This window comes from Spermophilus citellus (assembly GCF_964194105.1).
Source record: "Spermophilus citellus genome assembly, chromosome: 8".
Classification (NCBI taxonomy): domain Eukaryota; kingdom Metazoa; phylum Chordata; class Mammalia; order Rodentia; family Sciuridae; genus Spermophilus; species Spermophilus citellus.
The window spans coordinates 69,028,001-69,053,331 of record NC_138189.1 but is presented as its reverse complement, the minus strand read 5'-3'; the positions used below and the strand labels follow the sequence as shown (position 1 = coordinate 69,053,331).

At 35.4% G+C, this 25,331-nt stretch overlaps 1 protein-coding gene across 2 annotated transcripts in view; it reads right to left on the bottom strand.

Annotated features, from left to right (window-relative positions):
• ARHGAP24 (Rho GTPase activating protein 24) overlaps positions 1 to 25,331 on the bottom strand; it is a 754,850-nt gene that overhangs the window by 374,538 nt on the left and 354,981 nt on the right. For both annotated transcript variants that reach the window (XM_081303914.1, XM_081303913.1), the window contains exon 2: positions 16,711 to 16,910. In XM_081303914.1, the coding sequence (XP_081160040.1) occupies positions 16,711 to 16,890 (180 nt within the window). In that variant the 5' untranslated portion in view covers positions 16,891 to 16,910. The remainder of the gene's footprint in view (positions 1 to 16,710; positions 16,911 to 25,331) is intronic.

Sequence of the window (25,331 nt, the reverse complement as noted above, 5' to 3'; positions counted from 1 at the left end):
AATGGCGATGATACATGAGCATGTAGACACTCAAGTGGAGCACTTCATAGTACACGTGTCCATTCTTGGTTCCAGATTCATTCCCTTCTTAATTCCAAATTAAATGTCACAGACATGCATGCTTTCATAAAAGTGGAATGTAGATGAGAACTGGTAAAAGTGTGATTACCAAACACTTCTAGAAAATCAGCTTAAATTACATATCTAATAGTAGTGATATATGGGATGGGCAGGTTAGTCACATGAGAACGGTATTAAAAACCACTTTTGTCCTTCCTTAAGTGGATAAAAAAATTAAACCAATGATAACTTAGATCAATGATTTATATTGTTTTTTAACTACTCTTTGATTTTTTCCCCATATGCATATCTACGAATCGTGGCAAATTGTTGAAAAAAGTAAAGGTATTTATTTAAATAAACACATCTCTAAGTTTACTTAAAACTACACCATCATTTTGATAAATGCTGATAAATGTTGTAGGGTATTTCTAGCAGGAAAATTGTATATAATACAATACCACAATCCCTCAGAGTATGGGGTAGAATGATTGGTTTCATGATGCCTCATGGATATCACAATCAAGGATGTTCAAGTCCCTTATATAAAATAGCATAGTATTTACAAACCAATTGAACATCCTCTCATATACTATAAATCATCTCTAGATTACTTATAATACCTAATACAATATAAATGTACCATAGTTATACTTCATTTTTTAGGGAATAATTATAATAAAGACAGTCTACGTACATGCAGTATAGAAAAACACATGATAGACAAACTACATAGTACACATTAACAACATAACATTTTTGATCTGAGGTTTATTGAATCTGAGAATGAGGAATATGTGAACATGGACGGCTGACTCTATGGTTGCAGAAAAGGCACGGGAGACAGCAGCTCAATGAGTTTTATTTTAATTATAAAAGGTAAGAGAGAAGGAAGGAAGAAAGATGAGGATGAGGAGAAAGGAGGGAGGGTTTCTATATCTCTGGCCAAGCAAATTAAAATGCATTTACGTTAAATAGTCATTTTCTAAAAACATCAACATCTTTGTGTTACCAATTCACTGTCTTACAGTAACTCATTAAGCCTTTAAGAGTGAATTCTCTCTACTTTCTTAAAAAAAGGGATAATCTAAATTAACATGAAATGCACATTATAGTAATTTTTCAAGAATAAATGTGGCATGGTATGTAACTTGCGGCAATGCCTTTGAAAAATACCAGAGCTAATTTGCAGACTTATAATTAAGAGAGAAACATTTGCAAAATGAAAACCCACTTTCTACTTTTTAAATTTTTGAGTCCACTTTGAAAGACTTCTTTAACATATAGGATTAGTATTAGCTATATATGCTTATTAAAGTATTTTGATGATAGATGTCTCAGAATAGTACCCTAAAAAAGTCACAAAAATGCAAAATGCAAAATTTCATCTTAAAATTCATTCACTATGCTTTTATTATAAGGGTAAAGTTCCATTGTAGTAAATTTGACAAAGGGAACCTGTTGAGTTGGCTTGCCTGAGCCAAACCATCCACCTCTCTCTCCAACCCAAGGCTCCAGGTAAAGATAACTCACTAGCTGTATTCCAAGGGGAAAAGTATCAAAAAAGAGAATAAAAAATAAAATAAAATAAAATAAACAGTTTGCAGGCTGAGGATATAGCTCAGTTGGTAGAGTTCTTGCCTAGCATTCAAAAAGCCCTGGGTTTGATCCCCAGCACTGCCCACACCCCCTTCTCCCCCCCCAAAAAAAAGAAAGAAAAAAAGCCAATTTGATATGGGGAAGCAAAAAAATGGAAGGTTTCTATATCTCTGGCCAAAGGTTTATGGGTCAGAGTATTCCAGGTACAAAGTTTTAGGAATCCCTGCCTTTAAACTCTTCCCTACACATTTTACAAACTCCATTGGTAATAAAAGAGAAGGTTAAATTTTTGAAACTTCAGAAATGAAATAAATATTGAGTTAATTTTAACCATCTAACTTCTAGTTTAAAACAATCTCAGGAGTCATCTTGAAAAGTGCATAAACCTCAATAATGAATTTTGTATCTTCATTGAACTTCAAAAAATCATATGTTCCTGTTGAATATGAATTTATGGTACTTCTCAGTCAATGGACATGATTTGAGTACACACTGAGTGAATGCACTGTGCTAAGTGAGAGGGTCCCTGAACTGAAGGGTCACCAATAAGAGAGAGAAGCAATCCTACATGGCAACTGCTGTCAGATATTTATGGGGTTCAGTGAGAATTGACCTGAGAACCCTACTTATTTCCAACCCCATATTCCATGGGGTAAAGACAATGAAAGAAGGAATCCAGGAAGGGCCGAAGGACATCAAACATGATTTTATTTTCTCTTAAATAAACAAAGGCTATTAAATGAAAGAGCAGAACAGGCATTTAGTAAGCAGGAAGTATCATCAACACAGAATAAAAAAGCAACTGGAGGCTTTTGTTAATGATTCAATCATGTGCATGCCTAGCATTAAATGACAAGCCACATTCATGTGATCTGTCAGATGATGCTATTAAAAAGTGATTATAACTAAATATAAATTAGGTTTTGATTGCTATAGCACAGGAGAATCTGGTACCACAATTTGCCTAACACTTATATCTATTCTAATACTGGGAAACCTTTGTTCAGAAAGTACTGTATGGTGAGTCATTTGGCCTTCACTTTAAGGAAATGCAACATTTCTTATTAAGTATATTTCTATTTTTCTAATAAGTTAATTAAGGAATAGCACTTGGGGCCAATGTCATTATGAAAACAAATGAAACATAGCTATTGAAAACTTGAGGCAGTCTTTGATTTTTTCATAGTTACAAGATATTTTTAAAAATTACTATGAAGCTGGGTATAGTGGTACACACCTATATACCAGCTACTCAGTAGACTGAGGCAGGAGGATTGCAAATTCAAGGCTGGTGTGGGCAATTTAGGAAGAACATGCCTCCAAAATAACAAAATAATTATAATAATGTTTTTTTTAAAGGGCTGGGGCTCTAGTTTAGTGGTAGAATGTTTTGTCTGTCATTTGCCAGGTCCTAGGCTCAATCCTAGCACCTTAAAAATTACTATGGGTACTTTATAAGGTTCTGATAGAACCCTATTTCCCATTTTGAGAAATAGGAACATCAAGGATTATGGTCTAATTCTCCAGCTTCAGTGCTTTTGGTAGAAGACCTAGATTTGAAACTCTGATCAAATACATGAGCTATTTTTAGCTATTATGTAAATCTAAGCAAGTCTCTATTTTATTAAATATGAGGAATGAGGAACTTTTATAAAAATCTATAATCTTCTCTGTCTCTCAGTTTACTCTTCTATTAAATGATATGCTTGGAATATTGCTATCCAAGCTTTTCTGTTGAGCTATAGGAATTGGCATGCTACAGAGACAGTCTCACAATGGCATTTTGCAGAGCTACAGGAATATCTGAAAATTTCATTCAACCAATCACTTTCACCATGAGACTATATGCAAAATAGTAATAAAAAAGTTCTCATATATTGACTAGTTTAGACTTTGGTTCAAAGCTTCTGCACAAATCCACTGGTGTACTAGGTTGACAAGGGAAAATTCCTTTTCCTTATGCAAAGTAACTATAAGTAGCCTTGAACCACCACAATGTCTTCCTTCCTCTATTTTTACCCAAAATCCAAATCCAAAGTTTAGTTCTTTCTACTACACTGTGATGTTAGTCCTGGTCCCAGCAACTGAACTCAAAGAGTTTGAGCAAGAATGAAAGAGAGAGACTGGGTTGTAACCCAGTTGGTAGCGCATTTGCCTTACATGTGTGAGGCCCTGGGTTCGAACCTCAGCACCACATAAAAACAAATAAGTAAAATAAAGGTATTGTGTCTGTTACAACTAAAAAAAAATTTAAAAAAAGAATGAAATAGAGATGGCAGGGGGAGAGTAGTGTCTCAATAAACGGAACTCTCTATTTGACCAGTCTGCAATTATTTGCTGAAAGATAGAATGAAGAAAAGGAGTGAAAAACAAGAGAAATGTAAATATGCAAAAAGAGACGCAAAAGCAAAGGGATTCAGAATTCAGAAATTGTTTCTTCTATGAAGGATCAAGACCAAATCTTTTGTATACTGAGCCAAGAACAAATTAGATGCAAAGTATAAAGAAGATAACTGGCAATTCTTCCTTCTGGATAGCAGTCAGTAGGGGAGCAAAGTGTGTGTGTGTGTGGGGGGGTATGTCTGGATTGGACTTTTCATCCATTACTGGGAACCATCATTGGACAGTGCCAGTAACAAAGCCTGCAAGCTCAACTTACCAAAGCAGAACCTCCTCTACTTGGGGTAGAATAAAGGAAATGGAAGAAAAGGGGAATACTGCTCATTTTTAAATTCTATGATATTATAAAAGTTTCATTCATTCCTTGGCCTAAATATCCAAATCTATTTTCCAACATCATCATATCAGCAACTGTTCAGATCTTCATATCATTTGTATTTCTACTAATAACACTAAAATGGAAATACAGTTAAAAATAGCACCTTTTCTATAATTTTTCAGGTTCCTCTCTAGGACTTCACCCTACCAGAAGGATAATCCCATGGGAATCCACAAAAGTGAGTGGCAAAAGCAGCTATGATAGTCATGCTGTTCTCAGTCCTCTGTCATATGCTCAAAACGAGAGTCCATGACACATTTCCTGATTAGCCACTTCCATTTCATGTCTAAAAATTCAGTCATAATCATCAGCCACTGCTCTGTATCCAATTTGTCTTGTGTCAGAAACAGAATGCATCACGCTCTGTTTTTGTCCATGAGTCCTCTTCATTGTGAAGACAGCCAGAAACAAAACTCAGGTTTATGTTAGGAGTGTAGATGGATCAGCATGGCGAAATGTAACAGAACTTAAAGTGTAAAGACACTTGTACGGCCTAAAGAGGTTCATTTCATGAATAACACCAAAGAATGAACATTAGCTGTAGGTATCTAGGTAAAACCTATCTATGTAGGTTTTAGCAGGTTCTGTGTTTCATCTTGATACACACTCTGAACATTCTTCCCAAATTATTAAGTATGGTCTAGAGAAGGTCAACATTTCCTCTCCTAAGAACTCTCAGCAAAAATAGTGAGTTATTAATATAATTTCTGTAATCTCCAGCATGCCTCTAAATTCTCATCATTATTTTAAGAATAAAGTTTTCTTTATGCAAGCTCTCGTCCTATATACTAAACTTGGTATCAAGTTCCTTCTTTTGTCTTTCTTAGTTGATAAATAAATGTGCTCAGAATACTCTTGACACTAGATGAACCCTGCCCACTTCCAAAGAACATTTATTTTTTTCCTTCTTGACCATTTTCTTATTTTTTTCACTATTCTGCCCAGTTTTGCCAATAGCTCACCTTGGGTTATCACTTTTTCTTAAGCCTTTGAAGTTTGATTTTCTGATATAAAAAAATCTATGCATAAAATGTTTTGTGGGAATTAATGAAAAAATGTAAAGTACTGAGCCAAGAACATAAGACATAACAGCTCATAATGAATGTTAATTCCCTTTTTATCTTCCTGGAAAATCACAGTAAACAATGTGAAAACCTCTTAAAATGTATTTTCAATTTTTATTAGCTGGAACTCTTTCTAATTGTCAATGTTAAAAAAAAATAGAAACGGAAGAATACTTGAGTTAAACTCTGAAATAAGAAAGCTTACTATTATTTTAGTTTCTGGGACATCAGTAAAATTGATAATATATTTCACAAGAGAAAATTTGAAATTCTCAGATAGGCATTAAAATAGGAAAGTTAGAAAAGTATCAGTCTTGTGGAATGCCAGAGAATGGAAGTCCTCAGGGGTAGTGCTACACAAATTCTATGTCCCAAACTAGATTATAAAATGAAGGAAAAAACATGCAATTCAGCTGAAGAGGCTAATCAAAGACATTTTGTCTTTTCAAAGACAAAAAGATTGCTTCTACAAAGTATTATTTCCAAGATCAAATCAATTTATGTGATCCAAAACATCTTAATTAAAATATGGTGAGACTTGTCAATTCAGACTATTAGCAGAGATCCATAATTAAGTACTTGAAGGTCTTCGCCTGGTAATAATAGGATATATAATACTAAGAGTTGAAAGGTTAAACTTAATATTTAAATTGACCCTTCTGCAAGCTGTTTGGATAGTGGCACAAGGAATGTTGGTGTCTCTTCAGGGATTCCATTGTACCCACAATTCTTTGAAAAGAAATTAATTGATAGAATTTCAAGCAGTAAATGGCAGTTTTATGTTTTAAAAACTTCAGGCAAGTTTTCTACCTCATGCATTTTGTTGTTGTTTTGGTTTTTTGAGATGCTAGGGATCAAACCCAGGGCCTGCCTGGCACATACTGGGCTAAGTGCTCTACGGCTGAGCTACATCCCAGGTCCTATCTCATGAGTTTTGCATCTCATAATTTTGAATGGAAAGATACTTTTTAATTACTAGGAAGGTAGGCATGGAGATGCATGCCTATATCCCACAGGAAAACTTGTATGTGAGTATTCATAGCAGTACAATTCACAATAGCCCCAAAGCATAAGCACCCCAAATAACTATCAACTGATAAATGTATTAACAAAATGTGGTATATTTAATACAATAGCATATTATTAAGAAATAATAAGAAGTGAAATATTAATGCCTACTAAAAAAAGCTTCAAAAACATTACAGTAAGATAAAGGAGCCAGAATTCATAGTGAAAATAATAATTTTTGCATCTGGGTTTACTGCTTTGTATATAAAAAGTGATCAAATTGTTTTTAAAGCTATAATGTAAATTGTATAGTTTATATTGATTAATAGTTGCTGAATTAAAGAACATAATAACTCTAGAAAAATAGAGACCAGCTGGATTATGGCAGGATAAAGCTAAAGAAGAGAAAACTACAAGGTCTACTGCCCAAAAAATTCTAAAAGAGAATAAATACCAAATGGCTGTGAAATATTTCATTTGTTGGGGGGGGTAGCTTTTTAAAATTGTTCTGTAACACCAAAAATGCAAATATTCAACTTAACATTGTACTTACTCATTTTTTACCCCTAACTTCTCTTCTCTACTAGTTGACATAATGGAAATTTGCCTGTTTCTGCTAATAAGTTAGTAAAAATATGGACTATCTGGTTTGTATATTGAATTGAATCCCAAACACAAAAGCTATCAGTCATTTTTAGTAACAGTTAAAAGCATAACTCAAGGAATTTGGAAGCTAAAACTTAAATTCAAAATCACTGGTAGCCTGGGATTTGAAACAGTTTTTTGAAGCAGCCTTCCCTTGCTTATTTGAATTTTTCACTTGAGAAACAAATCAGCTTTTTCTTTAAAATACTTATTTGTTGATCCAACATGGCCACCGGCGAGGAAACAGTGATTCCAATGTCTCCACATTAACGGGATCAGAAAGACCCATTGGAACAGCGGCAGTCTACCTACTGAGAAACTTCTAGCAAAATTCCGTTAAGAGAGGACCTGCCGGGAATTGGTAGGTTTATTAGAAGTGTCAGTTTGTCCTAGACAAGTGGATCTTGGCCGGCCACGCGGGCACGGAGGTCCAGTCCCGCAGCCACCAGCCACTTCTGCAAGCAGCCGGCGGCCCAGAGCGGCGCGGCCCGCCCGAACCCGCAGACGGCACCGCCATCCCGCCGTCCCAGGGAGGCCCTGCTCTCTGCAACTCTTAGACAATATAAAGGAGTAGAGATAATACCATGCATCTTATCTGATCATAATGGAATGAAACTGAAAATCAACGATAAAAGAAGAAAGGAAAAATCATGCATCACTTGGAGAATGAACAATAGGTTACTGAATGATCAATGGGTTTTAGAAGACATCAAGGAGGAAATTAAAAACTTCTTAGAGTTAAATGAAAACACAGACACAACATATCGGAATCTATGGGACACATTGAAAGCAGTTCTAAGAGGAAAATTCATTGCTTGGAGTTCATTCCTTAAAAAAAGAAAAAACCAACAAATAAATGATCTCATACTTCATCTCAAAATCCTAGAAAAAGAAGAGCAAAACAACAGCAAAAGAAGTAGAAGGCAAGAAATAATTAAAATCAGAGCTGAAATTAATGAAATTGAAACAAAAGAAACAATTGAAAAAATTGACAAAACTAAAAGTTGGTTCTTTGAAAAAATAAATAAAATAGACAGACCCTTAGCCATGCTAACGAAGAGAAGAAGAGAGAGAACTCAAATTACTAGCATACGGGATGAAAAAGGCAATATCACAACAGACACTTCAGAAATACAGAAGATAATTAGAAATTATTTCGAATCCTTATACTCCAATAAAATAGAAGATAGTGAAGGCATAGATAAATTTCTTAAGTCATATGATCTTCCCAGATTGAGTCAGGAGGATATAGACAACCTAAACAGACCAATAACAATAGAGGAAATAGAAGAAACCATCAAAAGACTACCAACTAAGAAAAGCCCAGGACCAGATGGGTATACAGCAGAGTTTTACAAAACCTTTAAAGAGGAACTAACACCAATACTTTTCAAGCTATTTCAGGAAATAGAAAAATAGGGAGAACTTCCAAATTCATTCTATGAGGCCAACATCACCCTGATACCTAAACCAGACAAAGACACTTCAAAGAAAGAAAACTACAGACCAATATCTCTAATGAACCTAGATGCAAAAATCCTCAATAAAATTCTGGCGAATCGGATTCAAAAACATATCAAAAAAATTATACACCATGATCAAGTAGGATTCATCCCTGGGATGCAAGGCTGGTTCAATATACGGAAATCAATAAATGTTATTCACCACATCAATAGACTTAAAAATAAGAACCATATGATCATCTCGATAGATGCGGAAAAAGCATTCAACAAAGTACAGCATCCCTTTTTGTTCAAAACTCTCGAAAAAATAGGGATAACAGGAACATACCTCAACATTGTAAAAGCTATCTACGCTAAGCCCCAGGCTAGCATCATTCTGAATGGAGAAAAATTGAAGGTATTCCCTCTAAAATCTGGAACAAGACAGGGATGCCCTCTCTCACCACTTCTGTTCAACATAGTTCTCGAAACACTGGCCAGAGCAATTAGACAGACGAAAGAAATTAAAGGCATAAAAATAGGAAAAGAAGAACTTAAACTATCACTATTTGCAGATGACATGATTCTATACCTAGCAGACCCAAAAGGGTCTACAAAGAAACTATTAGAGCTAATAAATGAATTCAGCAAAGTGGCAGGATATAAAATCAACACGCATAAATCAAAGGCATTCCTGTATATCAGCGACAAAACTTCTGAAACAGAAATGAGGAAAAACACTCCATTCACAATATCCTCAAAAATAATAAAATACTTGGGAATCAACCTAACAAAAGAGGTAAAAGACTTATACAATGAAAACTACAGAACCCTAAAGAGAGAAATTGAAGAAGATCTTAGAAGATGGAAAAATATACCCTGTTCATGGATAGGCAGAACTAACATCATCAAAATGGTGATATTACCAAAAGTTCTCTATAGGTTTAATGCAATGCCAATCAAAATCCCAATGGCATTTCTTGTAGAAATAGAGAAAGCAATCATGAAATTCATATGGAAAAATAAAAGACCCAGAATAGCAAAAGCAATGCTAAGCAGGAAGTGTGAATCAGGTGGTATAGCGATACCAGACTTCAAACTATACTACAGAGCAATAGTGACAAAAACAGCATGGTATTGGTACCAAAACAGGCGGGTGGACCAATGGTAGAGAATAGAGGACACAGAAACCAACCCACAAAACTACAACTTTCTTATATTTGATAAAGGAGCTAAAAGCATGCAATGGAGGAAGGACAGCACCTTCAACAAATGGTGCTGGGAAAACTGAAAATCCATATGCAACAAAATGAAACTGAATCCCTTTCTCTCGCCATGCACAAAAGTTAACTAAAAATGGATCAAGGAGCTTGATATCAAACCAGAGACAAGGCATCTGATAGAAGAAAAAGTTGGCTACGACCTACATACTGTGGGGTCGGGCTCCAAATTCCTCAATAGGACACCCATAGCACAAGAATTAATATCTAGAATCAACAAATGGGACTTGCTCAAACTAAAAAGTTTTTTCTCAGCAAAAGAAACAATAAGAGAGGTAAATAGGGAGCCTACATCATGGGAACAAATCTTTACTCCTCACACTTCAGATAGAGCCCTAATATCCAGAGTATATAAAGAACTCAAAAAATTAGACAATAAGATAACAAATAACCCAATCAACAAATGGGCCAAGGACATAAACAGACACTTCTCAGAGGAGGACATACAATCAATCAACAAGCACATGAAAAAATGCTCACCATCTCTAGCAGTCAGAGAAATGCAAATCAAAACCACCCTAAGATATCATCTCACTCCAGTAAGATTGGCAGCCACTATGAAGTCAAACAACAACAAGTGCTGGCGAGGATGTGGGGAAAAGGGTACACTTGTACATTGTTGGTGGGACTGCAAATTGGTGCAGCCAATTTGGAAAGCAGTATGGAGATTTCTTGGAAAGCTGGGAATGGAACCACCATTTGATCCAGCTATTCCCCTTCTGGGTCTATTCCCTGAAGACCTAAAAACAGCATGTTACAGGGACACTGCTACATCAATGTTCATAGCAGTACAATTCACAATAGCAAGACTGTGGAAGCAACCTAGATGCCCTTCAATAGACGAATGGATAAAAAAAAAATGTGGCATTTATACACAATGGAGTATTACTCTGCATTAAAAAATGACAAAATTATAGAATTTGGAGGGAAATGGATGGCATTAGAGCAGATTATGCTAAGTGAAGCTAGCCAATCCCTAAAAAACAAATGCCAAATGTCTTCTTTGATTTAAGGAGAGTAACTAAGAACAGAGTAGGGAAGAAGAGCATGAGAAGATGACTAACATTAAACAGGGATGAGAGGTGGGAGGGATAGGGAGAGAAAAGGGAAATTGCTTGGAAATGGAAGGAGACCCTTAGGGTTATACAAAATTACATACAAGAGGAAGTGAGGGGAAAGGGAAAAATAATACAAGGGGGAGAAATGAATTACAGTAGAGGGGGTAGAGAGAGAAGAGGGGAGGGGAGGGGAGGGGGGATAGTAGAGGATAGGAAAGGCAGCAGAATACAACAGACATGAGTATGTCAATATGTAAATCAGTGGAAGTGTAACTGATATGACTCTGCAATCTGTATATGGGGTAAAAATGGGAGTTCATAACCCACTTGAATCAAAGTGTGAAATATGATATATCAAGAACTATGTAATGTTTTGAACAACCAATAAAATAAATAAATAAATAAATAAAAATTTAAAAAAACAGAATACTTATTTGTTTGTGTGTGTAATCTTATCATATGATCAAATATTCAAAATAGAAAAAAATATTATCTGAAAATGGAAAAATAAAACCATATAAAACAATTACAGTAGTGACCTGTGACAAAATTATGAATGTATTAATGTATTTTCAAAAGTTGGCTGCACATATCACTTTTCTCTGTAATATATATCACATTTATATTTCTTCAAATCTAGCATAATCCCCATAGACACATTAGAAACTTACAAATACATTTTGAAATTTTAAATAATCAAATGAATGAATGAGGAGTATTAGTCTCTTAAAATACAATATTATAAAAATAGCTAACATTTGTTTGATGCCATTGCTTTCTATAAAATCATCTACATAAATTCTCATTTAATCCTCCCAGTAAATTTATGAGGTGTGTACTATTATTATGTCATTGTACAGATGGGTATATTAAAGCTTAAGCAAGCTATCACATTTGTCCAATGTATCTCAATTAGTAAGTAGATAAGCCAAAATTCAACCCAATTTTACTTTTATTTACTCTGAAATGAATACATACATCTTATGCCTATATTGCTATACAGTGATAAGCAACATCATTCAACTAACAGTAGAGTAAAATATTTTATATTAATATTTTCTGTCTTGATCATTTCTAGGAAAGCACTAAGAGCTCTTAAATTTCACGATGACATACAGAACCATTTTATACGTCTTTTTTAAACACCCAAAGGTTTGGATGCCATGTAGAAATCTGTTTTGGATTTGAGGATGAAATCCAAGTTTTAGTGTTTTCAGTATTATTTTAAGCACTTAGTTGGGGCTTTGACTCCTTCTGGCTCATATTTTATAACAGAGAACACCAATGACTTAGAGATTTCTAGATCTCATGAACTCATGAATTCCATTAAATATTTAAAATTAGAGTTTACTCTTAATCAGCAATCAATGCTTGCACATTTAGTGGTCAGCCCTCAGGTTATAATTCACTCAAAATCATTTTGTTCCCTAAGAAAATCTATTATGATCTAATATAGTGTCACTCTCATCATGTCCAGAAAAAACATTCCCCACACAATTGGATCAATAACTTCTGTAGAATGTCTAGACTAAATTAATTGGGTTGGTGCCTGTTAGGTTTCAGCCATTTTATCAGGAGTCTCAAACTGACTCCGAAAAATCGATGCTTTCTCTGCTCCACTTCTAGCATGATAATATGTCAGAAGTATTCTCTAGCATAGCCCAAGTTGAGATTCAGCTTTTATTTAAGTAATAATACACTTCATGATAGAATTAAGATAAATGGATCCAAAAGAGCATTCGAAATTTATCACTGGATTCATTTAACGAAACCAGCAAAATTGGCTGAGTTTTAGGATAACTAACATTCATGCTTTATCTGTAATTAAGGCCTCAGTCATTTGTCATCACTATTAATAATAATAAAAAAGATGACCACACAGAAACTTTCATGAATTTAGTGTAACTGTGTTTTAAAACCTTTCTAAAAATCACTATTTCAAAGTCCTAGGAATATGCAGTGATAGGGAGGATTTTTTTTTTTTTTTTAGTCTTCTGCATGGTAGGATTTCTAAATTTTTTCTCTAAAAATAAATAAGATTTTATTATAAAATTAAAAAATCAAAATAAATATATTACCTCAAAATGGAAAAAAACAACCATATAGAATGTTTACAGTAGTGGCCTGTGAGTCACAGAATTATAGATATATTAATGTATTTTCATAAGTTGACTACATACATCACTTTTCTGTGTGAATGTGCTTTTCAGAAACAACAAAAATAGCCTTTTGTTTTTAAATCTGTTGTGAATAAAATACATTTCTATATAAGTACAAACACTTGTAGCCAATGATTTCTGGAGAAAGTTTTATTCATGATAAACTAGTTATGGGATTTTATTTCAATATTCTTAAAAAATCACAGGATACTAAGAATATAATGTTTGATTTATTTTAATTATGAAATAGCCATATTGTGAGAAAAGCTGCTAATATATTGCCAGGGAACCTTGGTTAAGCACTGGAAAGTCATTGTTTACAATCAGATACTGTCCTTAGAGAGAACTTAGAGGCATTTTTGTCTTGGTTCAAAAAGAAAATAAGAAAAGTGGAGGTGAAACTTTCTAGGTCTTCAAAATTGCACAGGGTATTGAATATTTGGAAGGCAAGTTTCACTGTTAATAAAAATATAAAAATAAGCTAGGCCCCGTGGTGCACGCCTGCAATCAGCATGGGAGGCTGAGTCAGGAATATCGCAAGTTCAAAGCCAATCTCAACCAAAGCAAGCCCCTAAGCAACTCAGTGAGAACCTGTATCTAAATAAAATATAAAATAGGGCTGGGGATGTGGTTCAGCGGTTGAGTGCCCCTGAGTCCAATCCCTGGTACAAAAAAAAAAAAAAAAAAGAACATAAAAACATCAATTTTAAGTTCAAGTGAGTAAGTCTGTAATACACTAAATCAGATATATACATATTTATGCATATTTATAGTTATATACATATTTTTCTTGGAGAGATGAAAATTGAAGGTATGAATGGAAGAAAAATCTAATTGAGAAAACTATATTCATTAACTAAGGTTTTAAACATTTATCCTAATTCTTTTCAAGATTAACATAGTTGTGTAGCTTGTCTGGAAATAGCTTCCCAATGCCTACAAGGGAATGCAGTAACTGCTCTACATACAGATCCTATCTATTATGGCCCCACTGATTTCTCTAATGACATTTCTTGTCATTTTGCCACCCTTTCATTATGGAACACTCTATCAATAGATATCTATTATACAACTCCATATCTTTTTCCAGCTCTGAATTCCTTTTCCCAATTTATCCACCTGGAAAACCTCCACCAGTCTCCAACACCCCAGGTAAGAGCCATCTTTTACCTTGTGCACCTTTTCCCAACCCTACCAGATGAGCACCACTCATTCCTTGATGCTAATTACATTGTGTTTTCACAGCACTTAGCATTTCCCTGGTACTCTATTGTGATTATAATTTTGCTTATATATTTTCCTCAGCACGTGAGCATTTTTCATAATAAAGATAATGATACAGTTTGATTTTCTTTATTGAGTTTAGGAGAATCTCACTGACAGTTTTCCATAAGTCAGTTAAGATCCTTATTCTGGGACAAGAGAGAAACACATTTCAGGGGTTTTATGTGCCTATTTTAGTAAATGCCTTGTAAGAGAGAAAAAAAAAAAGGAGGTTATGTTTATTGAACATTTCTAGCTGGTTAGGAATTCTTTAAAAAGTGAATTTTTTTTTCATTTCTTTAGTAATGTTTGTTTGTTCCAATATTATTGAAGTATCCTTCATGAAAACATACAAAGGCACAGGGCATCCTTGTGTTGGAAGCACTGAAGTTGAACATAACCAAGATATACTTCTTACTAAAAGTAAGTCTAAAGAAAAGTTGAATCTCACTGGGAGGGCAAAAGGCCAAACAGAAGGAGCACTGTATCAGGAGCAAGGAACTCTGATTCTAGTCCTCATCTGCCATTCATTAACAATAGCCCTTTGGCTGCTACACAGACAAATACAAATAGATATAATTTTTTTCCCAGCTATAACATTTTTCAAGAAGGTCTACTTTTTCGTGTTTAATTACAAGGTGTAGTGAGAAAAGGGTACCTTGTTCTTTATCATACAATACTCAGAATAAGATTGTGAGTTATTATCCTGAACACAAGACATCCAGATATTATTTTTACCAAAATCATTTTACCAAACTCAGTGAAAGGGATCAAGTTAATGTGAAAAACATAGAACATGGGGAATCAGAGTGGAGATGGATATGGAGGAGCTCACCAAACAAAATAGAAATATGAATAAGATTCCGTGTCTGATCCCAGGACTCTCATTCTGGCATGGTGTGAGGTGGACTGAGTTGTTAACCTGAATGGGTACGATTTAAGTAACATCACAGGCACTACTTTGCCTCTGATCTCTATGTGATCTTGATCGTGTCACTTCATAAGCTCTAAGCCGCAATGTGTTGATCTGTTAAAATAATCCTGGTATTCCTCACAGGTTTGCTATGTCAAATAAAATAACAGATGCAGAAATGTGCTCTCACTGTCATAATATTAATGTGGGACCAGCTTATTAAGTTACATTCCTCTGGCCATATGAACTCAGATGTATCCAGACAAAATCACGGCCCCATCATCTTTTGCACTTTGGGTTATCTGAATCACACCTAAGCCTTGACTTCTTAGGGCAAAATGGGATTAATAACATCTACCTCAGAACATTATTTCGAGTACTTCATAAGAAAATGTGCACAAATAGCCTTTGTGGACATTCAAAAATGAGTAGGAATCACACACACACACACACAAAAAAAAAAAAACCCAGAAAATTATTTGGGTTTATAGTTGTACTTTCTTTGCTATTTTTATGTAATCCAATTAAAGGAATGAGAACCTTGTGAAATTATAATGCCTCAGGAATTTAAAATACTAAAGCAGAGTCTTGATCCAAATTCCTAATTAAGTTCTTGAACTTTTAACACAAGAGGAAATAGCCTCAAGAACATACTGTCAGGGATGTTTACATAAACTAATCTACAATGTCTCTTCTCTGATTTATACATCCCACAGATGTAGATGAGGGGAAATCACAGGGTGATGCCTCAGCTCACATCCATCAATTAATGAGCAATGATCACAGCTGAAAACCCCTGTTGCAGCTACAAAATGCAGTTTGGAGATTTTTCTTCTGCCAGTGGAGACTTGGGATTTGTGGCTGAGAAAATAAGGAAATAAAAGACTGCTAAGGAACCACGAAGCAACACAGAAATGATTCCCAGAGGAGTATATTATGTGTGTTGGTTTAGTACCATATCCATATTTTATAAGAGTTAAGGTGGAGCGGATGCCTCTGAGAATTCTTATTGAAGATGTCTCAGCAATTACTGAAAGTCAGTCGTGTTTACAGTTTGCCTTCAAGTCTATCCTTTTAACTCTTTTAACTTATCTCCCCACCCCCCCCCACCCCCCAAAAAAAGATGTTTGGGAGGCAAAGTGTATCTTCTAGTAGATGTGCATTAAATATCTCTCATGAAGTTAGCGTGCCTGAGGGACTCAGGTATTCTTTTCCAGCTTAGTAAAAAGAAAATTAACATTAGACAAGTATAATCTGCTTGTTGGCCTCAATTAGCAAGTTCATCGGCTCCACATTAAAGCAAACAATGGTGAAGAAGCGTGAAGGACGGCTAGAAAATGAAGGAATTTGAGTTGGCTTTAGTCTCCATCAGTTTCTAGTAAATCCCACTTGTTCTTGGCTTTCTTAGGCCTGCAATGCTTTTTATTTTTTCCTACTTACCAGGGGCTTGGTTTCATCTTCATCTTTGAAATAATAGAGCTGATCTCCCTTGAGCACAAACCAGCGGGTATGCCAGGTCTTGACAAAGCCTCCTTGCTTCCTCAGCCACCCACACTTTCTGGCGTTTTGCCGCCCTTGGCCTTGTTGGGCGTTCTCCGTAGAGTCATTGTTCTCCTCCATGATCAAGCTGATGGACTTTCCTGTTTGAGAAACACAATGAAAGGGAAAGACTAAGGTGCTGTGCTATATTCAATTCTTTCTTAAAACACCAAGAAAGAGAGAGAGAGAGAGAGAGAGAGAGAGAGAGAGAGAGAGAGAGAGAGAGAGAGAGAAGAAAGAAAGAAAGAAAGAAAGAAAGAAAGAAAGAAAGAAAGAAAGAAAGAAAGAAAGAAAGAACCAATCAACCTTCTGAACAAATTTCTAGATGAAAACCACAGACCTGACAACAACATGCCCAGAGGCATCTTGGAAAGACCTTGCTATGCTTTCCTGCCTCCTTAAATGAGTTTGGCTGCTGAATGAGGAGAACCTCTTTTTCCTGAGTAGACTTAAGAATGGGAAAGTTCTAGAGGTAATGTGTAAAGAAGCAATTTATGAAAATGACCAACAAAAACATAATTCTCAAGATGAGGGCCTGTGTATCTGGTGCGTGCTGACGGGGCGGGGCCTGCCTGTGCGGGCCTGGATTACCTGAACAAGCTCTAGCCCCACATGTGTTAACGTTTAAAGAGATTTTTTTTTTTTTTAAACCTCATTGGAAGACATTTGGTTTGCATATGTGAACATTTCTCAAGATGTATCCTCTCGAGAGTTTCTCTGGCTGGTTGGAAATTAGTGCAGCCAAAGAAGTTTGGGAGAAAACAAAAAACAAAAACCCTGCCTGGTCAGTTGTCCTTCATTTACCCCACTCTCCCCCTCAGCCTTCAGGAATGAGTGGGTGCCCCGGGAAGAATATTCTAACGTGATGTGTGAAGAAGTACAAGGCTGAATACTGTATACACAGCAAGAGAAGAAGCTAATTACAGGGAAAATATTAATCAACAGAAAGCTGAACTACCACAGGAGGACTGGAGGAGGTGAGCTGACAGGAAGACCCAGGGATGTGTGGTTAGGAATTAAGACAGATTTTCCTGCCTCAAAGTCTTCCTCCAAATTCTTGTGAAGGTTTATTTTTAAAAAATTTATTCAGGAAGTGAGACATGCACTTTCTCCCTTAGGTCTTCTTCTTTTTTGTCCTGGTAATGGAGATTGAAACCAAGAATGCTCTACCACTGAACTATATACCCAGCCCTTTTTATTTTGAAACAAGTTCTCAGTAAGTTGCCCAGGTTGACATCCAACTTTCAATCCTTCTGACTCAGTCTCCTGAAATGCTGGGATTACAGCTGTGGACCCCTGTGCCCAGCTCACCCTTGTGTCTATGACAAGGATACAGTGATACAGTAAACTAATAAAACAGAATATTGCTGTTTGGAAATATTCACAAACAAAACCCCTATTTTATTATTTCTGATGGATTCCAGGAGACAAGCTACCTTTTTGACGGTTCTTTATTGTTACCATTTTTTAACCAATTTGTGTGTTCACAATCTTGGTGATAAACTTCATGCATTTTGTCCTCAGCCCTTGGTTATTAATGTTTTTTCCTTGAAGGGGCAGGTTAAACCTTCTAATATTGGTCAAAGCATTTTTGAATGTAATCATGCCATTCCAGATTCAGCTACGAGGCAGAACTTTGGTTTAATTACTTTTTATTTTGATAATTTCACCCATCTTCTCAGTAGCTTTGCCTCCTCCTTTGGCACACATTCCAATCTATCTCCTTCCTTGCTTTCAAAATCTTCTGTTCTCTGAACTCCTTTTAAACTTCAAGTAGGACACTGGACTGTTATCTATTTGATATCTATTTTTATCCTTTTTTATACTGAAATGCTCTTCTAATTAACACCCCCTATTTCTACAAAATATCTTGAAACTCTCTGCTATATGGGGCATTCCCAAGGCAGTAACCACTGACTGCAGGAAACAGCCTCTCCTGGTGTGTGTGCTGGTATGTCTGCAGATAGGATCATGCCTGATGTTTTAAGTTTGTTATGCCCTTAGGGCAAGAACTTTCATCTCTTTTCTTTCACAGTACTTGACCTAGTATAAAGAGCCAAGAAAACTCTGCTCTAAATTAACAATAAATGGTGTAATATAATTTAGATAATAAGCTTGCTTATTTAGACCACCCTAAATAATCTTCTTTTTTCTTCTCCTGGTATTTAAATTATTCAAATCTGTACAATGCATTTCCTCACTACTTATTCTTAACCAAACATCATAATTTATAAAAATTAAATAGGGCCATAAAACAAATATTTTAATACACACACACATATCTCTATACATGCACATCTAGTATGCATTACAGAAAAACAAACTTTTGGGGGCCTCTTTTTTTCCCTTTCCTCTCAATTTCATGCTTTATATTAGGTTTAAAAAGTTCACTCAAAAATAATTCAAAGTAATTAGCAACTTACTATCAATCATATAGAAACACAAATGGCCAATTTCCCTTTTGTCTACTATTAATGCCATAGTGAAGAAAATGTGTGTACATTAGAATATGGTTTATGATTTGCATGTTTCTGTTATTAATAAATCTGGCTGGAGCCAATAAAGCATTCCTCATTGAAATCCTGGCTAAGCTACTTGTATTTTCATGACTTTATAATACATCAGAAAGTATTTTAATAATGCTAATTATAATGATTCATTAAAACAAATGAAAATAGATTCATCACATCCCTGAAGAAAAATAATGCCACAACTAGCTCTGGATGAATAAATTTAACTTTTACAAAAATAACCATGATTTTTATAGAGGATTCATGATATTTCTGGAGAAATTAAATGGTTCAAATTCTACCCTTCATCTTTAAAATAAGGATAATGAAGTAGATCGCTCGTAACTTCATGGTCTCTTTTAGCACTCTGAAATCTATCATCTCTGAAATCCCACAACTTTAGGAACACCAGGTATCCCCCATATTTAGTATTATGTCTGGTGTATGGTGAATTTCAATCAATGCTTGATGAATTAATCAATTTTACAATAGGTTTAATGCCAGTCTAAAAGCAAACACAATCTCCTTCTGAAACAAGATCTACCGATCTTGATCTTAGAAAATGAGACTGTGATACAGTCAGTTGCAAAAAAGAAAAAAAAAAGTGATAAGTTGAATCTTGATGTTCCCTTACCTTGAATATCACAATCTATACATCCAAAATACAGTACCTCCAAAATGTCACAAATCTCTTCACTTGGCTTCATCTTCATTGCCACCCTTTAATTTTTTAAGGAGACAATTCTAATATCCTTTCAAGTGGTCTCTCTATTTCTGTACTTAACCACAAACACAAACATACAGGTACAAGCTCACACATATTTCCTTCTTCAAAGAGCAGCCAAAATAAGGTTTTAAAAATTCAGATGAGATAATGACTCTCTACATTTAAAATTTTTATTGCTTCCCCATTGTACTTATTTCAAAATCCAGAGTCTGAAAGGCTCTGAATCATCTGCAGCCTGTTTACCTCTCTAACCTAATTTTATACCGCCTCTTCCCTGCTCCTCCACTCCCCACACACATAACATGCTTAACCACACCAGACTGTTTTCAGTTCTGGAGAGACCCAAGCTTCTTTATGCTTTGATGCCTGATATTTGCTGATCTCTAGCCATAAACCACTATCTTGGGCTCTTTGAATGGTCTACCCCTTTCCATTAAAGTCTCAGCCTAAAATCTACCTTCTTCAGTAGGCCTTCATTAGTCACTCTGTGAATTAGTTCATCTCTCATTATTTTCTGTCCTGAATTGTATCCTCTGTTTTCCTCACACTTCCCTATATTTCAAGTTCTTTACCTGTTTATTTTGTATTTTCAAATTTTTTTATTTTTTGTCTATCACCCCATCAGAAGACCATAAGCTTCACAAGGTCAAGGACATGGTTTTTTCACACTATAGTATCACCAGAGCTTTTAATAGTGTACTCAGTACACATCTACTCAATCAACACATGAAACTAGATAACAACCATAATAGAATTCCTAAAAGGAAATTTTTGAGGTTTGTTTCTAATATTATTAAATGCCTTAAAGAAAACTGTGTACTTTGAGAAATGGGTTTTTTTCTCCTCTGACATAGATTTCAGTTAGCATATAAAGTGTTCTTAAATACAATATTAAAATTATCACACTTGGATAAACCTGAAATTGTCCTTTACAAAAAAAAATAATAATATTATTCAAACTTGTAGACTTTTTAGCCTTGTTAGTAAATGTACATACTCAATTTGGTTAAACACTAAAAAGAGTACCATTTATTCACTTAAAATCTCAGAGAATGATTCAACTGAATCTATACCAGGAAAATCCTTTCACTGTAGTCAGGGCATGAAAGCTGAGTAGTAGATGAGATTACAAAACAGAATTACCTTCTTCATTACCAAATGAACATAACAATGACAATATAATAAAGATGTAAATGGGTGGCTACTCCAAAATGAAACAAAAATGAAATTGATGAATTAATTTGTGTGGTCATATCACTCTGAATAAAAAGCCTTAATTTGGTCTACTATACCATACCATGGCTTAGAAAGTTCCCATCATTTGATGGGCTTGTAGCTTTGAATTATTTTTAAATGGTGGAAACCGGATCCTGCATCTACTCATATGGTTCTCTCTCTTTTTTTTTTTTTTTTTTTTTGCAACCAGAGACTAGAAATGCAACATCATTGCATATACAATCAAAATAAAATATATGCTCCTAACAGAATCTTCTCACCTCAAAAGGCACACACTTCATTTCAACAAAGAATATTGTTGAATATTAGAGGTCAGATGAATATAAATAAAATGCCTGACACCAAAGAGTTGCAAAACATTTAAATTTATATAGATTCAACTACACATGGTCAGCAAACAGAAGAGATTAAGAAAGAAAGAGGGAACTAGAGCAGAAGAGAAGAAAGAGAGCAACTGAACTAGCAAAAGCAACTACACTTCGATGACTCCAAGCCACTCAATGAATGTATGCCCCCACAGTAGTGCCAAATGGAAGAAGTGCATCTGCAGACCTCCATCAGTGTCAATTCCCTGGCATCTGGAAGGATGAACATCTCACTGTGCAAATGTAGCCTTAGAGTTTGGGTGCACATGATTTCATGCCTCATGGCTCCTCAACACCAATTACTCAAGTTGTTCAATGTAAGAACACTAATCTGTTTTTTGCTGGGGAAGAAAACAAAAACAAGCAATATTGGTAGAATATTGTGATTTATGAGAGATTTATAGGACTGGAGTAATTTGGATCACATCCTATAGTCACCTTCTGTGACAGCACTGGAATCCATTAGAATCAAACTTCTTTGTTAGATATGATTCCTCTGTATGCACTGTTAAATTACAGTCAATATTCTTCTGAATTCTCTTTCTTATTAAACAAATAAACACTTTGTTTTCTAGCTGTTGCTAACATGATGGTTTTTCAAACATTCTATTAGCTGTATTCCTAGATGCTAGTATATATCTTTTCTATCTAGGAGGATTCACATTACGAACACAAAGAATAAGACAGCATGTGCATGCACATATATGTGTATATACATGCAGGTATATGGTAAGTGTGGGTCTACATGCATTGTGTGTGTTCTCCCTAGAGAACAAAATCCTTAAAGGCAAAATATTTGCTGATATTTTTTCTCATCTTTAAAATATTAAGTGCCATGGCACAGGAAGGCATGTAAGCATATGTCTACGGATCCTGATATTCTTTCATGAAGCAAAGAACATAAAACAACTTCACCACACAGTGTTCATTAAGCAAGCTGCTTGTGCTAGTAATACAGTAAATCTGTGAAATTAAGGGTTATTTTTATTCTTTCCTAAAACATTTCTCCAACAACTGCAATGGTACATCAAATTTAGAACATCAAATTCTTTTAGTATTCTAAATATTGAAATAATTTCAGGATAAAGTAACACTAGTAGTATTTTTCTCATCTGAGTCAGTCACTCCATGCTTGACATACAACAGCTATTCCTCTACTTCAGCTCAACTATGGATGTTGAATGTGAATGGTGAATCCTCCCAAACCTCTCTCCATTTTCTAACTTCATCTGAAGTGTCCCTGGATGCCCCCATCCTCACCTTCTAACCCTCACTATCTATAGCAGAAGTTGGTGCCCTATGTGGAACTCTTTCCTGATACTATGGACCGGATGCTTTTGTCCCCACCCCCAATTTATTAGTTGAAATCCTAATCTCCAATATAATTATATTTTGAAGTGAGGCTTTGAGGAGGCAATTAGCATTAGAAGTCATGAGGGTGGAGCCCTGATCTGCTGAGATTAATGCCCTTAAAAGAAGAGGTACAAGAACTTGCTTACACTTTCTCTGTGTCTGTGCAAATAATTGGACTTTCAAGCACATAGTGAGATAATGACCACCTGTACCAACCAAGAGAAGAGGCTTCAGAATGAAATGTTCCCTGCCAGAACTTTGACTTTGGACTTCAGCCTCCAGAACTGTTAAAAATTTGTTTCTAGAAGTATGGTGATTCCTCAGAAAACTTGGAATGGAATCACCTTTTGACCCAGTTATCCCACTCCTTAGTTTATACCCAAAGGACTTAAAATCAGCATACTATAGTAACACAGCCACATCAACATTCATAGCAGCTCAATTCACAATAGCTAAGCTATGGAACCTACATAGATGCCATATGGGGTATATATATACACTGGAATATTAGCTAAAAAGAGGATTGAAATTATGGCATTTTCTGAATGTTTTCTTTGATATAAGGAGGCTGATTCATATTGAGATAGGGAGTGGGAGCATGGGAGGAATAGACTAACTCTAGATAGGGCAGAGGGGTTGAGGGGAAGTGAGGGAGCACGGGGTTATTTATGATGGTGGAATGTAATGATCATTATTATCCAAAGTATAGGTATGAAGACATGAATCGGTGTGAATATACTATGTATACAACAAGAAAAATGAAAAATTGTGCTCTATATGTGTAATAAGAGTTGTAATGTATTCTGCTGTCGTATTTAAATTTAAAAAAACTTTTCAAAAAAAAAAGAAAAAGAAAAAGAAATTATGGCATTTTCTAGTAAACAGATGGCACTGGAATCTATCATACTAAGTGAAGTAAGCCAATCCCAGAAAACCAAAGGCCAATATTCTCTCTGATATACAGATGCTGACTCACAACAGGCAGTGGGGAGGGAGGTGTGGAGGTTCACTGGATTGGACAAGGGAAAATGGGGGGAAATGTAGGGGGATGGAAATGGGGAAAACAGCAGAATCAAACATAGCTTTCCTATGTTCATATATGAATACACAATCAGCATAACTCCACATCATGTACAATCACAAGAATGGGAAGTTATACTCTATGTATGTATGATATGTCAAAATACATTCTACTGTCACTGTCACGTATAACTAAAAAGAACAAAAAATACAAAAAATAAGAAAAGAAAGATAAAGAAATAAATAAGTTTCTATTAGTTAAGCCACCCAGTCTATAGACTCCTGAGAGAATAACCACCCCATCAGAAGGTTTGTATGTTAACTGATCAGGACTCACAGCCTAGACTCTTTTTCTTGGACACTGACTTCACTAAAGGGGAGTGTCTTTTGGTAAACTCTCTGTCACCTACTTCTTCCAAAATCCTTAGCCAAGGACTTACTGGAAAAGGGGTACAAAAGGTAGTCAGGATCTTTGAATTATGAAAGACTAAATCTGTGCTACAATTTGTGCTACAGAGTTATTCCATTAGATTAGGCCAAAGCTAGTTTACACTTAACTTTATTTCCCTGTCTTATGCTAATTCCCTCATTTCCATTCTTCTGAGAGCTTCCTAGTAAATTACTTGAACAATTCTCCCTCAAGCTCCTGAGGGAACTGGCCTTCGATGATGATTCCAAGTTGCAGGTGCCTCCATTTTTAGTACCCTCACTTTCCTTCCTAATGGTAACAGTTCAACATTGAGCTTAATACCATTTCTTTCTTACCAAATATGACAAGACTAACTGTTGTCTTCAAGTTTCTATCCATTTTCCAAGTCCCAATAAAGCCACCCTTGATACTCAGCTTCTCAGGTGTGGGCAAGCCAAGAATAAGTAGAGTAAATTTGTCAATATAATCTCCTAGCTTATGGAAGGCTGAAAGCAAAAGTGTAGCTGGACCATGCAACAAGGCTGAACAAGTATGAATGAGAGAAATACAAATGAACGATGAAAGTGGAGGTGGAGACAGAATAGGTGAGAGTAAGGGAAAAATACTTGCATCATGAAAGTCTATACCTCTATCTTCTGTCCTGAGTCAGATATTAAATTATGTATGCTTTGATTTGAATTTGCTTTGATTGTGTCACTCAAAGTTTCATGTGCTAGAAACTTGGTCTCCAGTGTGGTGGTGTTGGGAGGTAGTAGAACCTTTGAGAGGTAAGTCCTAGTGGGAGGTAATTAGACCATTGGGAATGTCACCTATGGAAAAAATTCACAAACGTCTCCAGAGACCTTGAAATTCCTACAAGAGCAAGTGGTTGTAAAAAAATC